The sequence below is a fragment of the Astatotilapia calliptera genome, chromosome 19 (assembly GCF_900246225.1).
Source record: "Astatotilapia calliptera chromosome 19, fAstCal1.2, whole genome shotgun sequence".
In the NCBI taxonomy this organism is placed as follows: domain Eukaryota; kingdom Metazoa; phylum Chordata; class Actinopteri; order Cichliformes; family Cichlidae; genus Astatotilapia; species Astatotilapia calliptera.
In genome coordinates, this window is record NC_039320.1 from 21927166 (window position 1) to 21948326 (window position 21161).

The 21161-nt window shown below is 39.4% G+C and overlaps 1 protein-coding gene across 4 annotated transcripts in view; it reads right to left on the reverse strand.

Annotated features, from left to right (window-relative positions):
* Positions 1-504: 504 nt before the first annotated feature.
* Positions 505-21161, reverse strand: part of begain (brain-enriched guanylate kinase-associated) — a 56017-nt gene continuing 35360 nt past the window's right edge. For 2 of the 4 annotated variants that reach the window (XM_026152005.1, XM_026152007.1), the window contains exons 5-8: positions 10167-10274; positions 7276-7359; positions 1410-2934; positions 505-1304 (exon numbers count right to left, since the gene is read on the reverse strand). In XM_026152005.1, the coding sequence (XP_026007790.1) occupies positions 1285-1304; positions 1410-2934; positions 7276-7359; positions 10167-10274 (1737 nt within the window). In that variant the 3' untranslated portion in view covers positions 505-1284. Of the gene's footprint in view, positions 2935-7275; positions 7360-10166; positions 10275-21161 lie in introns of all 4 variants that reach the window. The other 2 variants (XM_026152006.1, XM_026152009.1) reach the window with 1 other exon arrangement.

Here is a 21161-nt window from a genome sequence, read left to right on the forward strand (position 1 = left end):
ACCATTTCTGATTAGGCGTCAGTTTCCGGTGGATGGGTCAACGTAAAGCCCAGATGCATCTCCCAGGTCCCATGTAAGGTCTTTGGATTTTTTTTTTTGAAGTTGGTTCAATTGCTGTCAATGGGAATCATCTTGTTGATGCCAAAATACTATTTTTTTTAATCTGTCAGACTGTGTTATCGTTAGCATTTTTCATAGACTTACCTGAAAAAATGGGAACAAATGATCTGTTTTTTGCAACAGGCCTCTAGTAACAGAGTGCCTGAAAATATAATTTAAAATTGGTTCTGTGCTAAGTTGTCTGTTATGTGTCGACACAACACTGCTTCATCCCTTTTGTGAGATGCTTTTTTATTATCATTGAATGATTCGGTGAGGTAAAATAACTGGACTGAAAATGAATGAAAAAAGCAACTAAATGTCCAAAGAAAAACTTTGGAAGACCTTCAGAAAACCTAGAAAACTATTACTCAAAACAACATTTAAAAAAAATAACAAGAAAGAGACAAAACATAAAAAAAGGTGGCTGGAGACTTTTGCACAATACTGTACGTCTGTGTAATAGGTTTTACTGAATGGGTACCTGGTTATATTTGTGTATTTCCTCTCATAATAATTATTTAAAAATATATTTGTATATTTTATAGCTGACAAATGTAGGCAATTTAGGGTTCTTATTAAGAAGTGTGGGATTACTCTATTAGCTATATAAATCTTGCTATGAAATATCATATGGCCTTGAAATAAATATATATTATTTAAATCTCTTATTTAGCCAGTTGGAGAATATTTCCTTCTGGTAAGGGTTGCCTACAGATAATGTCTCTTTGAAAAACAGTTTAGCTGGAAATGTTTTTTCCACCTTATTCATATGCATTACACAACATGCATTTGTGTAAGTGAAAGTAAATTGTTTTAACAGTTTGCAGTCAGCGCAGCCTGCCTAAACCTAATGGATAACCTCTCGCAAACATGCAGAATTAAGTCACCTCATTAAACACACTTCATTTTCAGCACTTGTATATATTAGAGCAAGAATTAATGATCTTTTGCTGGTTTTACTAACAGTACTTAAAAAAAGAGTGAATAGCACAGTATCTTTGTGTTGTAGAGAGAATGTGGTTTTATCCTGGTGCCTCTAAATATCGCCATCACTTAAACAAAAACATACTGACTAGCATGTCTCAGATCGATAAATACACTGACGTACAATAGAGAAAAAGGTTGCAGACTGCGTGAAACGTGCCGTGGCTAAGATACATAAAACAACATCGGAACACTCCATCACACCAAGTATGTGTTTGCTGCAGGGAGAGATACAGAACAGTACAGAAAGTTAGGACTCGTTATCATCGTCATCATCATGCATAAAATAAAAATCGCTTTCTCCACTCAGTTCAGCAGCGTACCGTATAGCTGTGCCTTGGTCAAACTGTCCTTTCTCGTCAGTCCTGTACTGCCAAACTTTTGGTATCTTGCAGAAGTCTTCTTTGGGAGCGCGGGGCCGATGCTGAGAGCAGAGCTGGAGCTCGGGCGGGGCCGGACGCTCGGCCTGGGGGTGGGGTAGTGTTGAAGACTTGAGGCTTCAAGTGAGCTTTGGTGTAAGGAATCAGCCGAACTGTCTGCGCTCAGATTCACGTAGTCCTTCTTTGCGCTGCTTGCCGCTGTCGCTCCCCCGCTGCTCTCCTTGTCTTTAGAGCTCCCTGAGAGGAACAAACTGCTCTCAGAGTCCTGACTGTCATCCTTGGCTCTATACAGCACAGAAGTTTTCTCCTGCTTGCGATGCTCTTTTGGCTTGGGACTGCGGCTGGGAGAGGAGGAACTCATGGGAAAGCACTGCTCCAGCACCCGACTGTGGAAGACGTCGTCTCCTTCTTGGAAGCTGCTGTAGAGAGACCCTTTGACTTTACTGGAGGGGCCCATGGCAAAGTGGCGTTCAGAGAAACTGTATGGAGAAACCCGCCCTGTAATGTTGCGATAAGAAGATGAGAAGGTGTTGATGTCTTCCACGCTGAGCTGTCTCCAGCGGCTGCTCAGGTCATCCTCGGAGACCTGGACATCACCCTGGCTGTCAAGGGTTCCTCCATGAGCCTGGCCCAGTCCAATTGTAGACCCCATGCTGTGAGAGGAGGCCAGACGAGGAGTGCTGGAGTGGAATGGTTCACTGAAACATGACGCTGTCCTTGTGTAGGCTGGTGAGGGGCCCTTCTGGGGGCTCCTTTGGGTTGCCATGTGCTGGATGCTGTGGGACTTGGGGAAGCTTGATCTGTCTTTATCATAGGAGGAAATACTTTTGTGCTCATAGTCTCCACTACTACCTTCTCGCCAGTCCATGTAGAGACCCTGGTGGGAAGAAGATAAGGTGCTGCTGCCAGTGCGCCCACATCCTCCACTAACTCCTCCCTTTTCATCTGATGCAAGACTAAAACTGGAGTAGGAACTGGACACTGGGAGACTCCCAGTGCCGAACTCATCGTGGTGACGGAAGGAGGATGGGGGTTCATGGTGGGAAAAACTTCCAGAGTGGAAAGCATCTTCATCGGGGTTGCTGTCAACAGAGTTCTGAGCGTGAAGCTGAAGCAGGCCAGTGCCATGAAGGTCGACACTTTGTCTGCGCTCGGTGTCCTGCCATCGTTCAGGACAGTAGAGCGCCGTGTCGCTGCAGTACAGGTCAGATGTCTTATAAGAAAGGCGCCGGTTCAGATGATCAGTGCTTCCTGTTCCTGTCAGAAAGTCTCCATCCTGTGCCTGCGGGCTGGGTGAACGCGTTACAGGGCAACTGCTTCCAGGCTCTGGCTTTTCCAGGACCTTGGCAATTATGGCTGTGGGCACAGCGTCTGGATAATTTGAGTGACACATTGCCATGGTGACGCCACTACTCTGATTATGTTTTTCCATGAGGGAACTGATGCGTTCCTGGAAATCCAGTGGCAGCTGAGGCATGGAAGAGAAATACAAAGAGAGACAAAAGAAGCTGGATAAAGACAGGAAACTACAACCCAAAACAGCAAAACAAATGTTTTTGAAAAGTTGTGACAGTTGCTGAGCTTGTATTCAGCAAAGCTCTTTAAAAATGAATAAGTTCTTCAAGAGCCTTTTTAGCTGAATACTGAATGTATTTTTAAATGCCATTTCTTACTTTTCTGTAGGTCTAGGTGCAAAAATTCTCCTTTGATTTAGACCAGTATATGTGTCTCAGGGGGGAAATGTTTACATTCTCATTCATCCATGCATGGTAGTATTGAGGGCAACTGGTCGTTTTTTTAGGTTTCTGAAGACTTTTGCCTCTCATCCAAGAGGCTTCTTCAGTTCTATTACAACTAGTGGAGGATCCAAGGTATTTAACCACTAGCAGGGGCTGTACCCTTGGAAGTGGCCCTAAGGGTTGGTGACCAACTATTAGTCATAAAAGTCATCACATGAAATAAGGTGTGAAGAAATGCTTATGAAGTAAAACCTGGTACTCTCCACCAGCCATTTGATAAATGAAACCTCTTAAATGAGAGGTGAATGTCTTCATGAACCTAAAGAAGTCGAGTTGGAGGTAGATGCCCTGTCTGACCTGAATTCCTCTCCTGATAACACAAAGAAACTGTGCTACCTTTAATAACTTTCTAAACAACCTTTATTTAGTTATGTGTTACAGAGTCCACAACTTAATTATACAGACATAAGTATTTCTTCTTTCCTTCCTGCTTTCTTCCATCTGTTTCTCAGCCTGTCATCTTTCTCCTTTTCTTGCTGTGTCTCTCTCTCTCACACACACAGACAGACACATAATCTCTTTGATTGGCTCCAGTTTGAGAAAAATGTTCCTGTCAATTACAGACTGGCTCTTTGTGCCTATTAAAGCTGGTCAGGGTCAGCAGGAACTGTTCCCGACACACTGAGCTCTCTTTCTACTCATCCCTTTCTTTATCCTTTCATCTTTCTCCTCTTGCACCACTGCCTTCTCAACCAAAAGACTCTCATTCCCCCCATCTCTCTTTTTTTTCTTTTAGTGTGTCTTTTTATTTCTCTTTCTACCATCAAACAACATTGGTTCCACAGGGAAGGGCTTAGATTCAAATTAAACCAGTTCTCTGGGTCTCCAGCTGGGTATTGGAAAAAAATAGATAAAATTCTGACTTAGCTTTGTTAAGAAATAGAAGCTCGCCTCGGCATAAAATAACCTGCATCTTTTAAGTCGGGGCTATTTTTAGCAGCTGTTGACTCTCCCAGAGGGAATAGAGATGGAAAGTAGGTGAGGCTGTGGGGGGAGAGTGCAAGATAATATACAGTGTGTGCTCCAAGTAAGTCAGCTCAGCATTAGTTGCTATCTGAGGCAGATCTTAATTAACAGTCACATAGTTGTGCAGTGTTAAGCAACGTGACAGCGAACACATCTGCAGGTCTTCTTTTATTACAATAAGTGGATTAATAGCATATCGTGGAGCTGGTTACTTAAAAGACTAGAAATTCACCCCTTGTTCCTAAACTCCATATTTCCTGCTTCACAATGGAGATAAAACATTTCAAATTAAATGTTAGTTTTACTAGCAATAAGACACACTCCATAGCTTCTTTAGTTAATCTTGGTAAATCTGTTACATATCTAAACTGGGGGAAATAGTTAAACTTAGCACCAAAAAAAGTACATTTGTGTTTGGTCAATTATTTCTTTGTTGTAACAATGTTTCTTGGCAATAAATCTCACACTGTTGGAAATCCTGTTTATTTTTCCTTAAATGGTGCCGAGAAAAATGTGAGAAAAATGCAGACTTAAGTATACGGGCTTGTCTGGCCAACAGCTTATTCTACTATTGACTCTTTTTTTGAGCTTCTGGTACCCCAGGCGCTGACAATCAGGTGCCTGATTAGTGTCACCTGTGAACTACAACGGTCAGCTGTTTTCAGATTAGGAGTGAGTCCTAGTACCACCACCAAATTGAAGGTCAGGGTCCATATAACAGGGAGTGTCAGAGACCAGCTGCAAAGTGGGCGTCCCACAGCATTGTGTGACGACGCTGGTAATGAGTATGAGAAGGTTTTCCAAGCTGTTGTGTATGTGTGTGGTTCTTCCACAAGCTACTGAGGCCCCTATTTATTAAATTAATAAATTGTTAAATTGTCAGACCTCCAATCCAATAAGTGACGCCAAACAAAAGTCAGTAGCAGACTGACACTTTGTTAATGATTTGAAGCAGTCAGGATTTTCACTATTTTAAGTACACGCCTGTAAGGTCCGCCTGCTCAGGAAACACATGCACAGACCTTTCCTAAGTTTGTCAGTGTACATTTAAATTATTTTAAATGTGTTCTTTAGTGGATATTCTGTCTTTCTCTATTAGAATGAAAAATAAATAAATAAATAAAACAATTTTATTATTTATTTTGTTTATATTTAGCAGCGGAGCAGGTAATTGGACAGTAGTTCTTTAGTTTCATTGGGCAAACTAAGCCCTTAGGTCTCTTATTTCTAGAAGAATCTCTTGGCTGACAAAATCCCCCAAAGCAGAATTTTTACTGTTTCCAGTCAGCTTAGATCAAAACATGTCTAAATGTTACTCTAAATATGCACAGCAGCTATAGTGCTTCAAAACTGAGGCCAATACTACATGCTCCAGTCACAAACATATTCCCCAGCTGATGCCATTTAGAAGAGTGCAAATGAAAGAGAAGGCAATGTTTGTGGATTGAAGTGTAGCACTAATTACCCTCACTAATGCAGTACAGTATTGCCTGTGTTAATGCATGCAATACTAATGTACTTCTGTGAAAGATTCCTAGATGATTCATGTTTTCTATAGAAAAACATACTTGGCATGCATATTTAAGTTTAACAGCCATATCTGAATCAGTTTCTGGCAGCTATATGCAATTAGTGTTATTGCATTGTGGCTACAGTGCTGCTGTTCAGCAAAGATTAGATGAGCTCCCTATTAGCCAGTGGACTCAATTTCCTGCCCTAAAGTCCTAAATGTGTTTGTTTAAAGAAAAGCATAAAACATCCCCTTTTCAGAGTTTTAACAAGCTGAATTCATTATTGCTCTATTTCATTTATATCAATGGGTTTTTAGTGATGCAAGTAGTCTGTAGGTAGTGCTTCACTTAATTATGAGCCCAGGTCTACAGATTTTTTTCCCTTTCTTTTGTGCCTCAGGTGTCATCACAAGCCAGCCTTTCATTCATTTATTATGCACAGCTAAGATGCACACAGATGGTACTTCAGACAGCAGACCTTCATCAGTCTGAGAGGAGAGGCCATGAGCGCTGTGGCTCCTTCTTATTGTGAAAACCACTCAAGAAGGCTTTTAATGGTACACCAACACAATATCATAAACTTTGCTTCATTAGAAGAAAAATACATTTAATTTCCTCTTTATTAGTACAAGTAAATGAAACCATCTCAAGCTTACTCGTGGCTGATGTAGTTATGTCCATTAGCCTCAGAGCTGTATGTTGGATTTAAGCTGATGAGTTAAGGTTTCACACAATGCTTGGAAATGTTTTAATGCTTTAAACTAACATTATGTATTATTAGATGTTGGCAATAATATTTGTGAAAGAAAGGAGCTAATGCTGTTTGAAAGTAAATTTTGGTGGAGAAATCCCGACATGGCAGGAGTTACCAAAGTGTGTCCATAGTGTTAAGTAGAATACACTAAAGCAGCATCAGCAGTACGTTTCAAATGCTCGACTAGTGTGTCCTTGTATACTGAATTCAGATGTAGCACTTTCTAAAAGACTTTATTCAAGCAAAGCATTTTGTACAACATGCTGCTTGAATGAAAAATGAAAACTTAAACCGCATTAAATAATAAATAGTAAAGACCCAACTATGTTATTTTATTAATACACTTTATAAAGTTCTCAGATGTAAACACTGCAATTTCCTGCCGCTCGTCTAGACTAACCTTGTTTGGAGTGTAATTTAAATAAACAACCCATATGGAAAAGAAATAGTAAAAACTTATATGTGATTACTCATGAAAGTGGCCACTTTCTCATTACTTTCATACATTGTTTTAGTAAGTATCCAAAACATACAAGTTTCATTATATAATTTTTCAAGGGATCTTATATCTGTTTTCACTCTTATATGCTTTTCATACAAGTTTCACACAAGACAGATACAAACTTTATAAGATTTATATCTTTTCCATATGGGAAAACATCTTTGCTTAAATGGTCGGCGTCGAATTTTAAAGCTGAACTTTTCTTTTTTTTTACTACTGCCGCACAAACCTAAACCTGCACTGATGTAGCTGCAGCAGGCAGTGCTGGTGAGCTCACCTCAGACATCTTATGTGCTCTGTAGTGAGACTTGGAGCACTGCAGCAGCTGGGCTGCCAGATTGCAGTCTTTCCTGTACAGGTCCTGAAAAAAAAGCAAAAAGATTATTCCCATTCACTTAAAACACACACACACACACACACACACACACACACACACACACACACACACACACACACACACACACACACACACAGGGTTTTCTTTGGCATCTTGATAACTAAAGCATGCTGTGAGTGAGGAGTGTTATGAGTTTAAACCATCCCTGAGTAAAACCTTTAATACGTTAGATTACAGCCTTCTAATTGTGCTTTATAATTATGGGAGATGTCTGAGGGGGGAATCAGGAGAGTGTGCAACAATACAGCTGAACATAAAAATATATGTTACCAAGAAGCATATATATGCATCTTGGTTACATAATTTCACTGGGTAGTTTGCAGAATCTTTACAATACCAGCAAACTTTTCTTTAGACATATCTGCCCTGTGCAGACTGTGCTAATTTTATTAGAGTTGTCTGAAACAGCACATTAACTTATCTGCACCTTCCAGCCAAGGAAGCAAGTACAGCATTATTCATCTCTTTACCCATGCTTTCTTTCTGAAAAGAATGGTTATTAAATTTTTGCTCAAATTTCAGAGCACCGTGAGGGTGGTCTACTGGCACAACAGATGCCTGGTTTCATTGTTTTCTTCGTTTACTGTGCATGCATGTGTTAGTGTGGGCGGTTAACTGGTTTTAGAAGGTTTTCTTTTCGTCTCCCTCCTCTGTTAAACCTGTCCACTTATAAAGGTCAGTTCATGCTGCACTGTAGCTTTCCTGTTTCTCTTTAATAGCACAACCCTGACATTTTCCCCCCATAACATCAAAGCCCTCTCTTTGACAGTCTCAACTCCCCCACCAGTTAACAGTGGCTGCTTTTTGAATCTTTTTTTCCCCTGTTTTGGTGAAAAGAGACATTTGAAGTCCCTGTAGTTTTTCGGGACAGTTCAAATAGACCTTTGAGACCTTTGGTGATGTCTTAGTTAATATGAACTGTGTGGTGTGTCTCTCCTGGGAGTGCCAGCTGACAGCTTTGTTGCTCCAGCTGGTTGTGAGGCAGACTTTGTGATGTCTTATGATCAGTTCTTTATGTACACTATATTAATAATCTCTGAATGTGTGAATTGAGTAGATTCTTTCCTTCAAGTTGTTGTGAAATTAGAGCCATTTACTTTCACAGTCATTATCTTTGTAGGTAATTTATTACATTTGAACAGTCTTTGGGGATCATCAACATCTTGATGCCCTCTTTTGCCTGTCAATGTGTAGGATATGTAACAACTTCTACAGTACTGTGCAAAAGTCTTGAGCCCCGCCTTATTTCTTTATGCTTTGCTTCTTAATAGACACACCTTTTTGTAATGTTTAAAGTGGTCCTGAAGTGTACTTCTCCAGGTTTCCTGAAGGTCTTTCAATTTTAGAAGAATATTTTTTGTTTTTTTTAAGTCACTTGACACTGACCTATGAAGCATTCAAGCATAAAATACCCTAAGACAAGCCTAAGGCCTCAGTTCCTAATTTATAATTCAAGGGACAAACCAGCATTGTTTGCACATAACAGACAACTTAGTGTATTTGGACACTTTACTAGCAGCCTATTGCAAAAATACATAATTTGTTTCTATTTCTGTAGTTGGCTCTTTCAAAAATGCCAAGAGATAACACAGCTTGACACATAAATGATATTTTTACACCAACCACCAACCAAAAACCCTATCCACTGCAGATGAACAGGATCATGTCCTTAAATACCATGTATTTACCATGCTCGTGTATGTACCATGTACTATGTTAAAGCCTGTTAGAATTGTGAAAACTCAAGTTTTTGCCTTATACTGTATTTCCATGTATGTTTGTACATTTTTTAATAAACTGCTGGACCTGTTTTCCATTTTCCTTGCAAAATATCAAGACATGAGGGGTAATTCAGGACAATTGCAAACTGCTGTAGATTAAACGGCTTCATCAGTTAAGTGTAAAGCAAACACACAATTCATTTGTAGTGTGTTTTGTGGCAGTGGGTCTCAGGCACTGTGACCCACTGACACAACTGTGAGGTTTTATTTTATTTCTTTGTGTTTTGAGCAGAAAATTTGACAGTTGATCTCCAGAGGAAATGTCTGCCTCACGGCTGGCACTGCTGGGACAAATTCTGAAACCTACTCAAAATGAACCTCGTCTCTAATCACCTCCGCTGGATGTTGGAGGGGAGGATTGTAAGAGGGCTCTATAGCTAAGAAGTGCTAAAAATTTGCCATAGAGCAGTAAGAGAAAATCTAACTCATCCTAGAGCCCCTCCACAAGAAAAAAAACAGTAAAATCACTTCAAAGAAAAGCGAGGCACCAAATTTCCACATGCCGTTGAGCTCAGGTCTATGCAGCTGTGGATTCAACCTCTGCCAGCCCCGAGGATGCCCATTGATTTCAGTTCTATCACTATAAAACATCCAGTGGCTTAGAGTTAATTCCTCTATCTGCTGTGACACCTTGAAGCACAAATATTGAGGATGTTGCAGAAATACAGTGAGTGTGACTTCCAGTTTGACATGAGGAAGTGCTCTCCTCAGAAAGAGTTGATTTTTATCTTCCAAAACCAACTGTTGTTTTGGTGCTAACAAGGCACCAAGTAAGTAAGGAATGAAGGCAGCTGCCCCAGGGCATCAAGTCTCTGTGCCCTGGATTTCCTGGGCTACTGTGCCTGCAGGCAAAATATAATCTGGGCAAGCAATCATACCAAAAAGTTCAGAAACTGTCCAAATAACCTAGCTTCAGGTATATTCCCAGTGCTGACAAGAGGTGTTATGGGGAACTTACATTATATAGATGGAGTAGCTTTAAGTACTCACATTGTCCTCTCTGAGTTTATTAATGGTGATCTTCGCCTCCATGAGATGATTGTTGAGAACAATGATTTCCCGGCTGAGGGCTCTCTTTTCCTCCTCGTGGTGCTGTGACTAGAGTGTAAGAGAAAGAATGGACAAGTTAAAAGAGAAACTGGAGAAAAACAGAAGGAAAAAACCCCAAGGATGACAGAGTGGATGATAAGATGAGGGGCAGGAAGTGAGGGTTAGAGAAAAGAGATAACGAAAGAGATGAGAGAACCAAAGTTGGAGGAGCAACAGAGGTAAAACAAGATTATAAAGGAGCACAAGAAAAATGAAAGGGGGAAAGTCATAAGTCACTATCAGCGTGAAGCTGGCGCTAGCACCAGGACTTAATTAAAAGAAGATTACACTTGCCAGAGCTCATATCATATCAATTACTCTGGGAGTAAGAGAAAGAAGCATGGAGGGGAAGCGAGCGAAAGATGAGAAAAATAAAGTGGGTGCAAGAAAGACAAATGAAACACTCCATTTCCAGTGATTACTGTCAAAGAAGTGCAAAATGACCTGTAGTGACATTTGAACCACACTAACAGCCGAGTTTAATGATGGCTTCTATGTCTCTCTCTCTCTCTCTTTGTGTCTGTCCAGTCAGCTCAGCAGCTGTTGGCCACTTAATCCACCAGCTTGCCACAGATATCACCCCTAATGATTTTGGTGGCCTGATCGCTCATCTAATATAATCGAAATTCCTTTATTTGCACGTCTAAACTGTAAAAATAGGAAATAATTCATTCTTGCTAAATTGGCGTGTGACAATCATTATTCTCAGCCAACAGGCCAGTCGTAACAACGCCATGATCTTTTATAAAGATTATGACCTGTGTGAGAGTATCGTGGGATCAGGTTCTTTAGCTCCACAAACTAAATGCATCTCATAACAAACAATGATTCTGGCATGCAGTTAAGACTTCAGCCTCCAGGGGGCAGTAAGATAAGATAAGATAACTCTTTATTGTCATTGCACAGTCATACATAGTACAGTAGTACAATGAAATTGGAAAAACTGTCCTACGTCGGCACTACATGTAACACAACACGACACGATATGACACATCACAACGTAACAAACAACACAACACAGTATATTAACTTAGTATAAAAAAGAAGAATAAGTGTATGTGTATTGCACACTGTTATTATTGCACATTAATTATTATTGCACCTTGTTATAAATATAAATATTATTGTTATCGTTTTAAACATTGTTACCTCCCCCTAAAAAGTCCAGGGAGGTATCCAGTCAGGTCAGCTATTTACATTGATCAGGGCTATTGCCCTGTTGTAAAAGCTGTCCTTGAGTCTATTTGTTCGGGACCTCAGCAGCCTGAACCTCCTGCCAGACGGCAGCAGCTTAAACACCCGGTGTCCTGGGTGTGTGCAGTCCCGTAGGATGCTGCGTGCCCTCTTGAGACAGCGAGTGCTGTACAGGTCCTTCAGGGAGGGAAGAGGATGTCCAATGATTTTTTTGGGCCATGTTGATGACCCTCTGGAGTGCCTTTCTGTGTGCTGTGGTGCAGCTGGAGAACCACACACCGATGCAATATGTCAGCACACTTTCAATGGAGCAGCGGTAGAAGACGGTCAGCAGCTCCTTCTTCAGGTCCATTTTTCTGAGGATTCTCAGAAAGTGGAGACGCTGTTGGACCTTCTTTAAGACCGCAGAGGTGTTAGAGCTCCATTGGAGGTCTGTGTCTATGTGCACACCCAGAAACTTGAAACTGGAGACCCTTTCCACGCACTCCCCGTTGATGCTGACAGGCTGCAGCTCGGACTTCCTCCTTCTGAAGTCAACTACCAGTTCTTTTGTTTTGGTGGTATTGAGGTCCAGTATAGGGTTCTTTTGGCTTAGAAATTATGTTTTGTTTTTCTTATTCACATGTGTCACACTGGCATACACACATACACAAAGTTGTAACTGTGAAACCTGTCACACAGCACCAGCTGTCAAATGATACACTCACTTGGCCTCCCACCCTTTTTTCCCTCCCTCCTTCTAATCTCCCAATGGTGGTGATTGTTTTGAAATACAGAGGTGCAGCGCCAATCTAATAGGTGGCAATTAATGTCAGTTTAAGCAATAGAGCAGCATTGATATTCAAATCCAATTCTGTTACGGTCTCATTAATCAGCTGTCGAGACAAGCGCCTCCCCGCTGTTCTTTCTCCAGCTCATTACTCCTGCCTCCAGCTCGTTCTCACTATGTGGATGACCACATTAGGTACATTTTTAAGCTCAGATATTTAATTTGTCGCTTTCCTTTCTTTGTTAAAGTGATGTTGTGTTGGCTCAGAGACAATCTCCAGCTCAGATGTTAATATGACTGGTGTTGTGGTTTTACACATGGCTGCTTTTTATTTTTTATTTTAAGAGTGACTCTGGACTTTAAAAACTGCACAATCGGCCTCATTTTGCAATACGTGACTTTTTAATGCGACTTTTTTTTTGCTGTTTTCCAGCTGTGCAACAAGCTGCAAGCAACTTTAGTAATCAGCTGGAGTTGTGTGTGTGCACCCCCAGTGAAAGCTCTGGCATTTACTAAGTTTGGTTTAGACTCCACCAGCTACTAGTGCCTGACTCCATCTGTGCTCCCTGTAATGTTGCGCTTTGGGCATGTAGAATAGAAGGTGTTTATCAGAAGGCCTTTTCATTGAATTCAGCTGCCTAATGCATTTGTAAATTATGACGACTAGAGCAGCAAAGTAGAGATAAAAGGCAGCAGCCACACTGTGGGAAGCTTTATAGTTAAGTGATAATTCTGTGTGTGCGTGTTTATCACTTGTACATCAGTAATTTGATTCAGTGTTAGTACAGAAATATTGATTAGTGCATCTTTCAAACCCGTCTAATCGATTGACCGGAGGCTCGAGTGTATCTGCACTGTGATAAATGTTGTAATAAAGAGTAGAAAAAATGAATCAGCGCAGCTTTAATGTTAGTTAGAATTCAAGCCTGTTTCATTTACTACATATAACCCAATAGAACAGGAACACAGCCGCTATCATCGGCATTAAAAGGCATCTTTAATTTGCAATTCTTCTTAATGATCTTTGGGTCTTCTATTGCATTTTTGCTGAAAATTATAGGAAAACAGGGCACAGAGTCTGCTTAGAGACAAAAGAGACAGAGGGCATTCTTAACTGTATAGTCATCATTGATTTTGTGCTGTATTTTAGAGAGAAGAGGAAAATGGGTTTTTATTTTCAGAGTTCTAGCCAGCAGAATTTCAGCTGTGCACACTGATTTTTGCTATCTCCAGCAGTCACTTTGTGTTGGATACACATGGCGTTCTTATCTATTGGTACCACACAAACAAGGAAACTGCATCAAGGAGAATTAATATGCATATTCTGACAATCTTATCTTATTGATTGACCCAGAGGAGTAGGGAAGATATTGTTTCCCACCCTAATGCATTGCACAGAATTAAAGCATCTCTTTTTGTCTTTCAAGTTTCTTCCAATCATTCACAGGAATGGTTGACCATTAGTGGTCAAGTTTAAGGGTTTGTTCAGACGTCATCTTAAATGACTCCTTTAACAAAGTTATCTCCTCTCCCAGTTGGATACGTAATGGAACAAATCAAAAACTAAACTCACGGGGCACGCTTCAATTATTGATTAGGTGAATTGAGTGCACAGTGTATAAAATGAGGAAAAAGTGTTTTTCTAAGACACCCCGGTTTGTTTTATGTATTCTGCTGGAGATTCTGTCTCTTCGCTGGGCAACAAATGAAACCTGAGTCCCATGAGATGCAATTACTGAGGACTTCGGTTCACAGAGGAGAGCAGAAAACTCTGCTCCATTTTAAATACATCCTTATTTTAAGAGGGAAAAGGAAAGAAACAAAGTAGATTTCTAACCTCATTAAAGAGGATTTTGAAATCAAGACACCAAAGATAACCACCACCCTGCTAAAAGCAGATTCTGTATGTAGCGAACACTTATAGGTAGAAGGAGATCTAAGAAGTTGTTCAATGGATACAATTAAAGCAGAAGTAAATCTCTGGGTGATCCAAATTGATTATGTTAAGATGAACTTGCCATGTGAAACAAACAATATTTATAGGAGGAAATAAGCCTCAATTTCAGTCAGCATTTCAAAGACAAGGAGTTATTTTTAAATTGTTTCCTGTAGAACTGAAAAACCACCTAGCTTGGCGTATGTGGGTAATCCATCATGATACAAATTTACTTGACTATATTTTGGAAGTGTTCCAGGTGATGTGGAGGGGGATTTGTGGGCTACACTGCTGGGAAATCAAACCTTACCTATTATAAGAAAATACAGTGTACATAGAAAAACTAAAAATCCCTCCATGCAATTTCTTCCACTTATCCAATTCAGGGTTACGTTGGGCCGGAGCCCAGAGACCACCAATCATGCTCACATTCGTACCTATAGCCAATTTAGAATCACCAATTAATTAATGTGCATTGTGCATGTCTTTGGACCGTGGGAGAAAACTGGAATACCCGGAGAAAACATACAAAACTCCATACAGAAGGCTCCAGCCAACCGGTGGAGTCTAACCCAGCAGATTCTTGCTCTGAAGAAACCACTGTGCCACCCAATATGTAATAAAAATGTGCTGAAAATACTTCAAAAATTCAGGACCTGTATCCTGAAACTGTGTCTGCTGAAAAATAGATGTGTTTTAGAACACAGGAGCTTTATTGCTAAGATGAATGAGTCTTATTCTTATCAGTTTATTTTACTGTCCATTCTGTGCTTCTCTCTTCCAGAATCAGTAGTAAATGGTGAAATGCATCAAAACTGTCTGGTTTCACTTTGATGCTGCTCTCCTACATGTAATTTTCACATTTTATTCAAGAGTTATGATTAATGGCTGTGGTGTTAATGGCACTAATTAGTGCACTGCAGACAGAGCATGGCTCTGCTCCCTGAAGGGCACAGAGTAACCCATACAGGCAGGTATAACACTCAGAATCGACATGCTTTCTCAACCACCAGGACTATTATTCATCTGCTTCCTAATATTAATAATAATAGAAAGAAATCTCTCTAAATCAGGCATCTGTATGCACTGATCTTAAAAGAGATCACACTACACACCTTTTTGAAAAGTGTGACTCAATTTACACCATGAAGCACAGAAAATAACCAACCTTAAAAACTCTGTGATGGTTAGCTGACTGACTATCAACTACGTGACACCTCACAGTCATGTCTCCTCCAGCAGATTTCTGCTAACATCTTTGTCATGATGTTGATTAGTTATGGCATGTAGCACAAAGTTTTATTGTAGGGAAAAAAACTGCAAGGAGAGTAATTTGAAAGTCAGTACTGATAAAGTAGAATGTGGAGGTCCCAAAAGAGCGAGAAACCGTTTGTCAGCAAATAAGTTGGGGTGCAGATTGTGAAGTGCTATACAGAGTCACATAAACTGGACTGGACTGAGTGATAAACTGAGAGCTCAAAAGGTGGAGTGGTGAGAGAAATACTGAAGTATAAGTATTAAACTAGTGGCATCAAAATATATTGTTTTAAGTACCACAAGTAGAAGAACCCATAAGCATTACCACCTATTTTGTTTTAATGTTATACCGTAATTGTCTTAATAGCTGGTCATTTTCAACTCAAGACTGATAAAATTGTGGTCCCCACTGGTCCCTTTATTAAGTACACCTTGGACCCTGTTTGCCTTCAGATTAGCTTTTTCTTCTTCATGGCATAGAGTCAACAAGGTGATGGAAACCTTCATCAGAGATATTGGTCCACGGTGACACGACAGCATCATAACCTGTGATGTGAACCTCTCGTTCCACCGCATCCCGTTCAGATGACAGATGACTGTGAACTCATTGTCATGTTCAAGAAACCAGTCTGAGATTATTCAAGCCTTGTGACATGGCATGCTATCTTCTTGGAAGCAGCCATCAGATGAAAGGTACACTGTGGTCATAAAGTGGATTTTGCAATATTTGCCTCTGAGATGTAATGAAGTAGAAATATTTACATCCTGCAGTGAGAAAAACCGAGACTGAGGTGATAAACAACGCACTGATAGAAAGCAATTATGGTTTAATGTTTTTACCTTTAGATTACTTATTATTTTAGTTGCTTTTACTTCCTGTAAAACTGAAGCTTTAATGCTCTGGTTGTTAACTGATCATAATAGAATGTGAATATAGTAAACGGTGGCTTTTTTATGTAAGTATTTATTTATTTATTTAAGTCAAACTACAAAAGACCTTTTTGTTTTGGGATGACAGTTACAGATGAAGAAGATGTAATCTCTGTTAGGAGTAAGACCTCAATTTCCTGTCAGTTTGTCAACGGAGAAAAGAGAAACAAGACTTTCAGCACTACGGAGAGCTCCTTAACAATTCCAGCACTATAATCCAGGATCATCCAACCAAATAAATAAAAGAAAAAGTACTCCACTTAAATAATATATATCATATAAAAACCTATATAAAAGCCTATTATCCAGTTATAAGTACTGGCAGTATTTTGAAGTCTACATTTCTTGTAGTTATTGTTTGTTCAGTATTTAGTCTGAATTTTAAAACTTTCCTCTGTTCTGAAGTCTGAGGGATATTTTGGGTAACACAGGCAAAAGCTTACTTGACTAACAATTGTATGCAAATATGTATTTTCTGCTTGCACCAGCACTGTCTGGGAGAGCCTCAAAGATTAATTTGAATTCCTACTAAACAGTCTAACAGTCACCAAGCTATAACTCATCTAACGCGAGGACTGTCAAAGCTATATTTCAGCAATGTCCTTCTTGATCCACGCTGGCTACAACTACTGAGCACAGCTATACCAATGTTATCACAGCCTACAACTTGCCAGTTCTTCCAGGTGTTAATCACTTGCTTTGCTCTTTATGAATTAGTTTTAGTCATCATTGTTTTTCAGTTGACCTTGCCATTTCAGGCTTCTCAGAACTTTTAATTACGTGTCTGATCTGACTGGAACTGCTTTTGTCACTGCCTGCCTGGTCTGTCTTCTACAAAGGAATATATTCCCCCCTTGAAATGCCATTGCATGACATGACATCAAAAGAAATAGCAATCCCAATAGGCCCTGTCTCAGAAAAAAAAAATCCCAATACTGTCTCCTGCCATGAAGACCGATTTGCTACACCAAGGCCCTCTGCTTGAAAGACAATGCCTTTGAAAAGAGTTTCACATGAGCAGAATGCATTGATGTGTGTGACTGTATGATGGAAACACACTGAAGGCATTTATGCTGTTCATGGCAGAAGTGTGACAAAGCAATAACTATTAGATCCAAACATCAGCAGTAATAGACTGCATATCATGTGGGACAGATGTTGGTGTAAGTGGCTATCTACTGAATATACAGCACTGTATTTCATGATTGCTCTGATTTATTACAGTTTTCACATCTCACTGATCCACTACCACGCATGACTAAACCTCCATTATCTGCCACAACCAATACCATTCACTGTAGCTTCTGCTTATTATAATCATTAAAAACAAATATGTTGTTGTTTGGCTATTTCTGCATATCTGCTAACATACCACTGGCCACATATTAAATAGGCGTAAACACGAGATGCCTTTTTTGGGGGGAAATTACAATACTGTGCAAAAGTCTTAATCCACCTCTCATTTCTTTAATGTTTGCTGAGAAAATGGAAAATAAATGCAGTGATTCATTGAAACATATTGAAATACAACATTGAAATGCAGCCTCATAATTCCATCACTTTTGACAACACACCAGGAACCACTGACTGAAATGCAGACCCAAACCCTGAAATAGTCTCCACCTTGTTTTATAGATATAAAACAAGGTGGAGACTATTTCATGGTTTGGCTGTAAACACTCAAAAATACATATTGAGAACCATTTGATTAAAAAAAAAATAGGATTCATAATTTTCAGATTTTCAGTCCAGTAGTCCAGTTTTTGTTTTTTTTGTTTTTTTTGCAATTTTGCATAACTCAGCATTTTATCCATGTTTCCCTTCCTTTAAGAATGGTTTCTTTACAGCCATCCTTCCACTGAGACCAGTTCTAACGAGGCTTTGGTGAACAGAAGGTGGATCACCTGAAGGTGAATCCAGGACTTGACTTTTAGATACTGTTCATCTGTAGGAGATAATTGTTATTTTGACAGCTTCTTCTCTTGTCCTTTATGTTTCCGAAAGTTACTTCAAATTTTTGAAGTACACCATGAAGTACACAGCACACCATGTTTTTGGTGTGCCTGTTTGGGAATCACCTTGTTGGTGGAAAAAGCATTATTTTATTGATGTCTTCTTTTTGTAGAGACAAATATTAAAATAGGAACAAATTCAGTGTTTATGTGCAGCCAGTATTCACAGAACAACTTTGAATGCCCTTCAGAAAGCCTGGAAAACTAGTGCTGCAGACCACTTTTGGCTCCTTGGAAGCAAAACAGAAAGAAGAGAGGTGTGGATCAAAACTTTCACATTACCCTTCACTTGAAGGAAAGCGAGATGTAATGACATTTAACATAAAAAGTCCTGGTCAAACATAGATCACAGAGATTTTATAGAGCTAATTAAGCTAATGAGTCTCTTCAAGTCACTGTCTTTTACAGTTAGCTAGATCAAGGAAGTCTGGATAGACTCAGGGGTTTTCTAGTGGCTTTTATGAAGTGCTTTATTGCCATGGAAGAAATGACCTCTTGATGAATGAAAACAAGTTGAAATCATTTCCAGATGCTGACAGCAAAAAGTGACAGTTTGTTTGTTGTTAACCAGCTACTGAAGTAAGTTAGAATATTTTTTCTTCTGATGTTTCCAAGGTGTATAAAATGAACTTTCAAGCTCATCATGTCAGGAATGCCAACTCTTTAAAAATCTCAGAAAATTTGAACATTTCCAAATCCAACACAACTGGATGACATTACTTCATATGTAATTGGAGAATCTGTTACATGATCAAAAGCATCAAAGCAAGTTGATCTTACAATGAGACTCCAACAGCCTCATAACAACTGAAAGAAAACGGACAAGTTAAGTGCGAGATGAAAAGCAGCTGACTATAGAAATACATTTTTATCTCCCTATTTCATCCGCCGAGGCTCGATAACCTTGTTGCTACTTCTCTAATAATTACACAGAATCTTCTTCTATCAGTGAGTGTGCTGCACAGACAAGCCAAATGGATCAAACCTTTGATGAGATAACAATCCAGGCTAATCAAGATACTGTAAGTCTGTCATAAGACAGGCTTTGCTGTAGAGCTGGCTCATCTTTTTCACTGATTCTGGCTTTTAAGTCCTAAAGCTGAGGCTGGGAAAATACTTGGGAAACCTCTCAACCTGATGCGATTGGACAGCTGCTGCTGAGGTGACTACCACAGCAGTTAGCTGTAATAGTTTTCTAACAGGGTTGCGAGGCAGCTAAGACCAATTACTTTGGACATTGATTGCTCTCCCTGTCTTTGATCATGTAATTGCTTTGAGCGAGATGAGAGTGGTTCTGCTGCTGAACAGGTGTGTTGAAATCGATTGCAGCAGATTTCTCATTTCTTAGACGAGAGACACAGAATGGCGAGCGTAAATGTCATCATCATTCATAAATTATCTGGTTGTATAAGATCACACTGTAGTTTATTGTTGCTACTTATTATGATCACTGCATTTGAAGATCTGAAGTCCTTGCATCTTGTGTTTCTATACAGGCTGCTGATCATGACTCCAAACATTTAATAGAGTCATTGATTTACATTTGAACACATGGGTGTGGATAATATTACACTTAGTTTAGACTGTACAGCTACAGACACAAAAAATCTGCATTTGCATTCATACTTTCTGTTGACTGGCATTAGGGAAACATCAAAAACAACGTCAGACAATAGCTTTATCAAGTTTTTTGACACATTCACCTGGAAACTTTAAATTATATTTGGAGCTGAAACAAAAGTCTTGAACCACCCCCTCATTTCTTTACATTTGGCTTCCAAAGAGTCAGACTTTCTTGTAATATTTTACAGTGGTGGATGAGTAGTTCTCCAGGATTTCTGAAGGTCTTTTAGAATTTTTATTCAGACATTGGCTACGTTATCACTCATTTTCAGTCCAGTCCTTGTACCAGACCATATTCAAACAATAGTTATTTGTGTGTTAAATCACTGGTCTACGATCATCACACCTTGACAGACCTAAAATATCATCATCAGTTTTACAGCCCTTGAACTGACAAAAGTAAAGACATCACCCACAGCCTGCCATGTCACAGAAAAGTAAGATGGTTAAGTCAATGAGCTGTGCCTTTGACTGAGCCATTTGCATTTCTTTGTAATGACAGTAGACTGACTGACTGAATGTCAAAGAACAGGGACATGTTGTTGACATTCTGCTTGTTTTGCTATTATTTGCTAGGTGGTTTAATATATGTGTGTTTTCAGAACGTACACTTAACACTGAATGAAAGGGAACAGTTTTGAGTTAAAAAATACTTTAATTGATTCAGATAATGTGAGACAACAGGACTGTATGTGGCTTGTGAACCTAATGACTAAATCTCGTGGTCTATACTTCACAGAACTGTGACTCTGAGTGTGTTTTTCTTAGGCTGAATTAATTTGGGATAAATCTTCTGCTGTGCCAAACTGATGAAAAAAGACAATTTCTCCAAAAATAAAATAAAGAAGAAATGAAACTGATTATCATAAAGCAACAATAATGTTATATTGTCAAATATATTGTGGCATTTCTACACCAGGGAACAATATAATAAAATTAAAAGAAACAAATCTAACAGGCGTTGCACTAGACAAAAAACAAACCAACAAACAAACAAAAAAACCAGCAGCGCAATTGGAACCTTGTTTGTTGTTAGACAACATTATAATATTTGGACTGATCTAACTGAAAAGACAAGAAATTGTTAAGGATACAAAGCTGAAGCCTCAGGAAACAGATACTGGTAAACACATCTCTGCTGCTGTCTTTCTACAACTCTAATCTATGACAGGAAG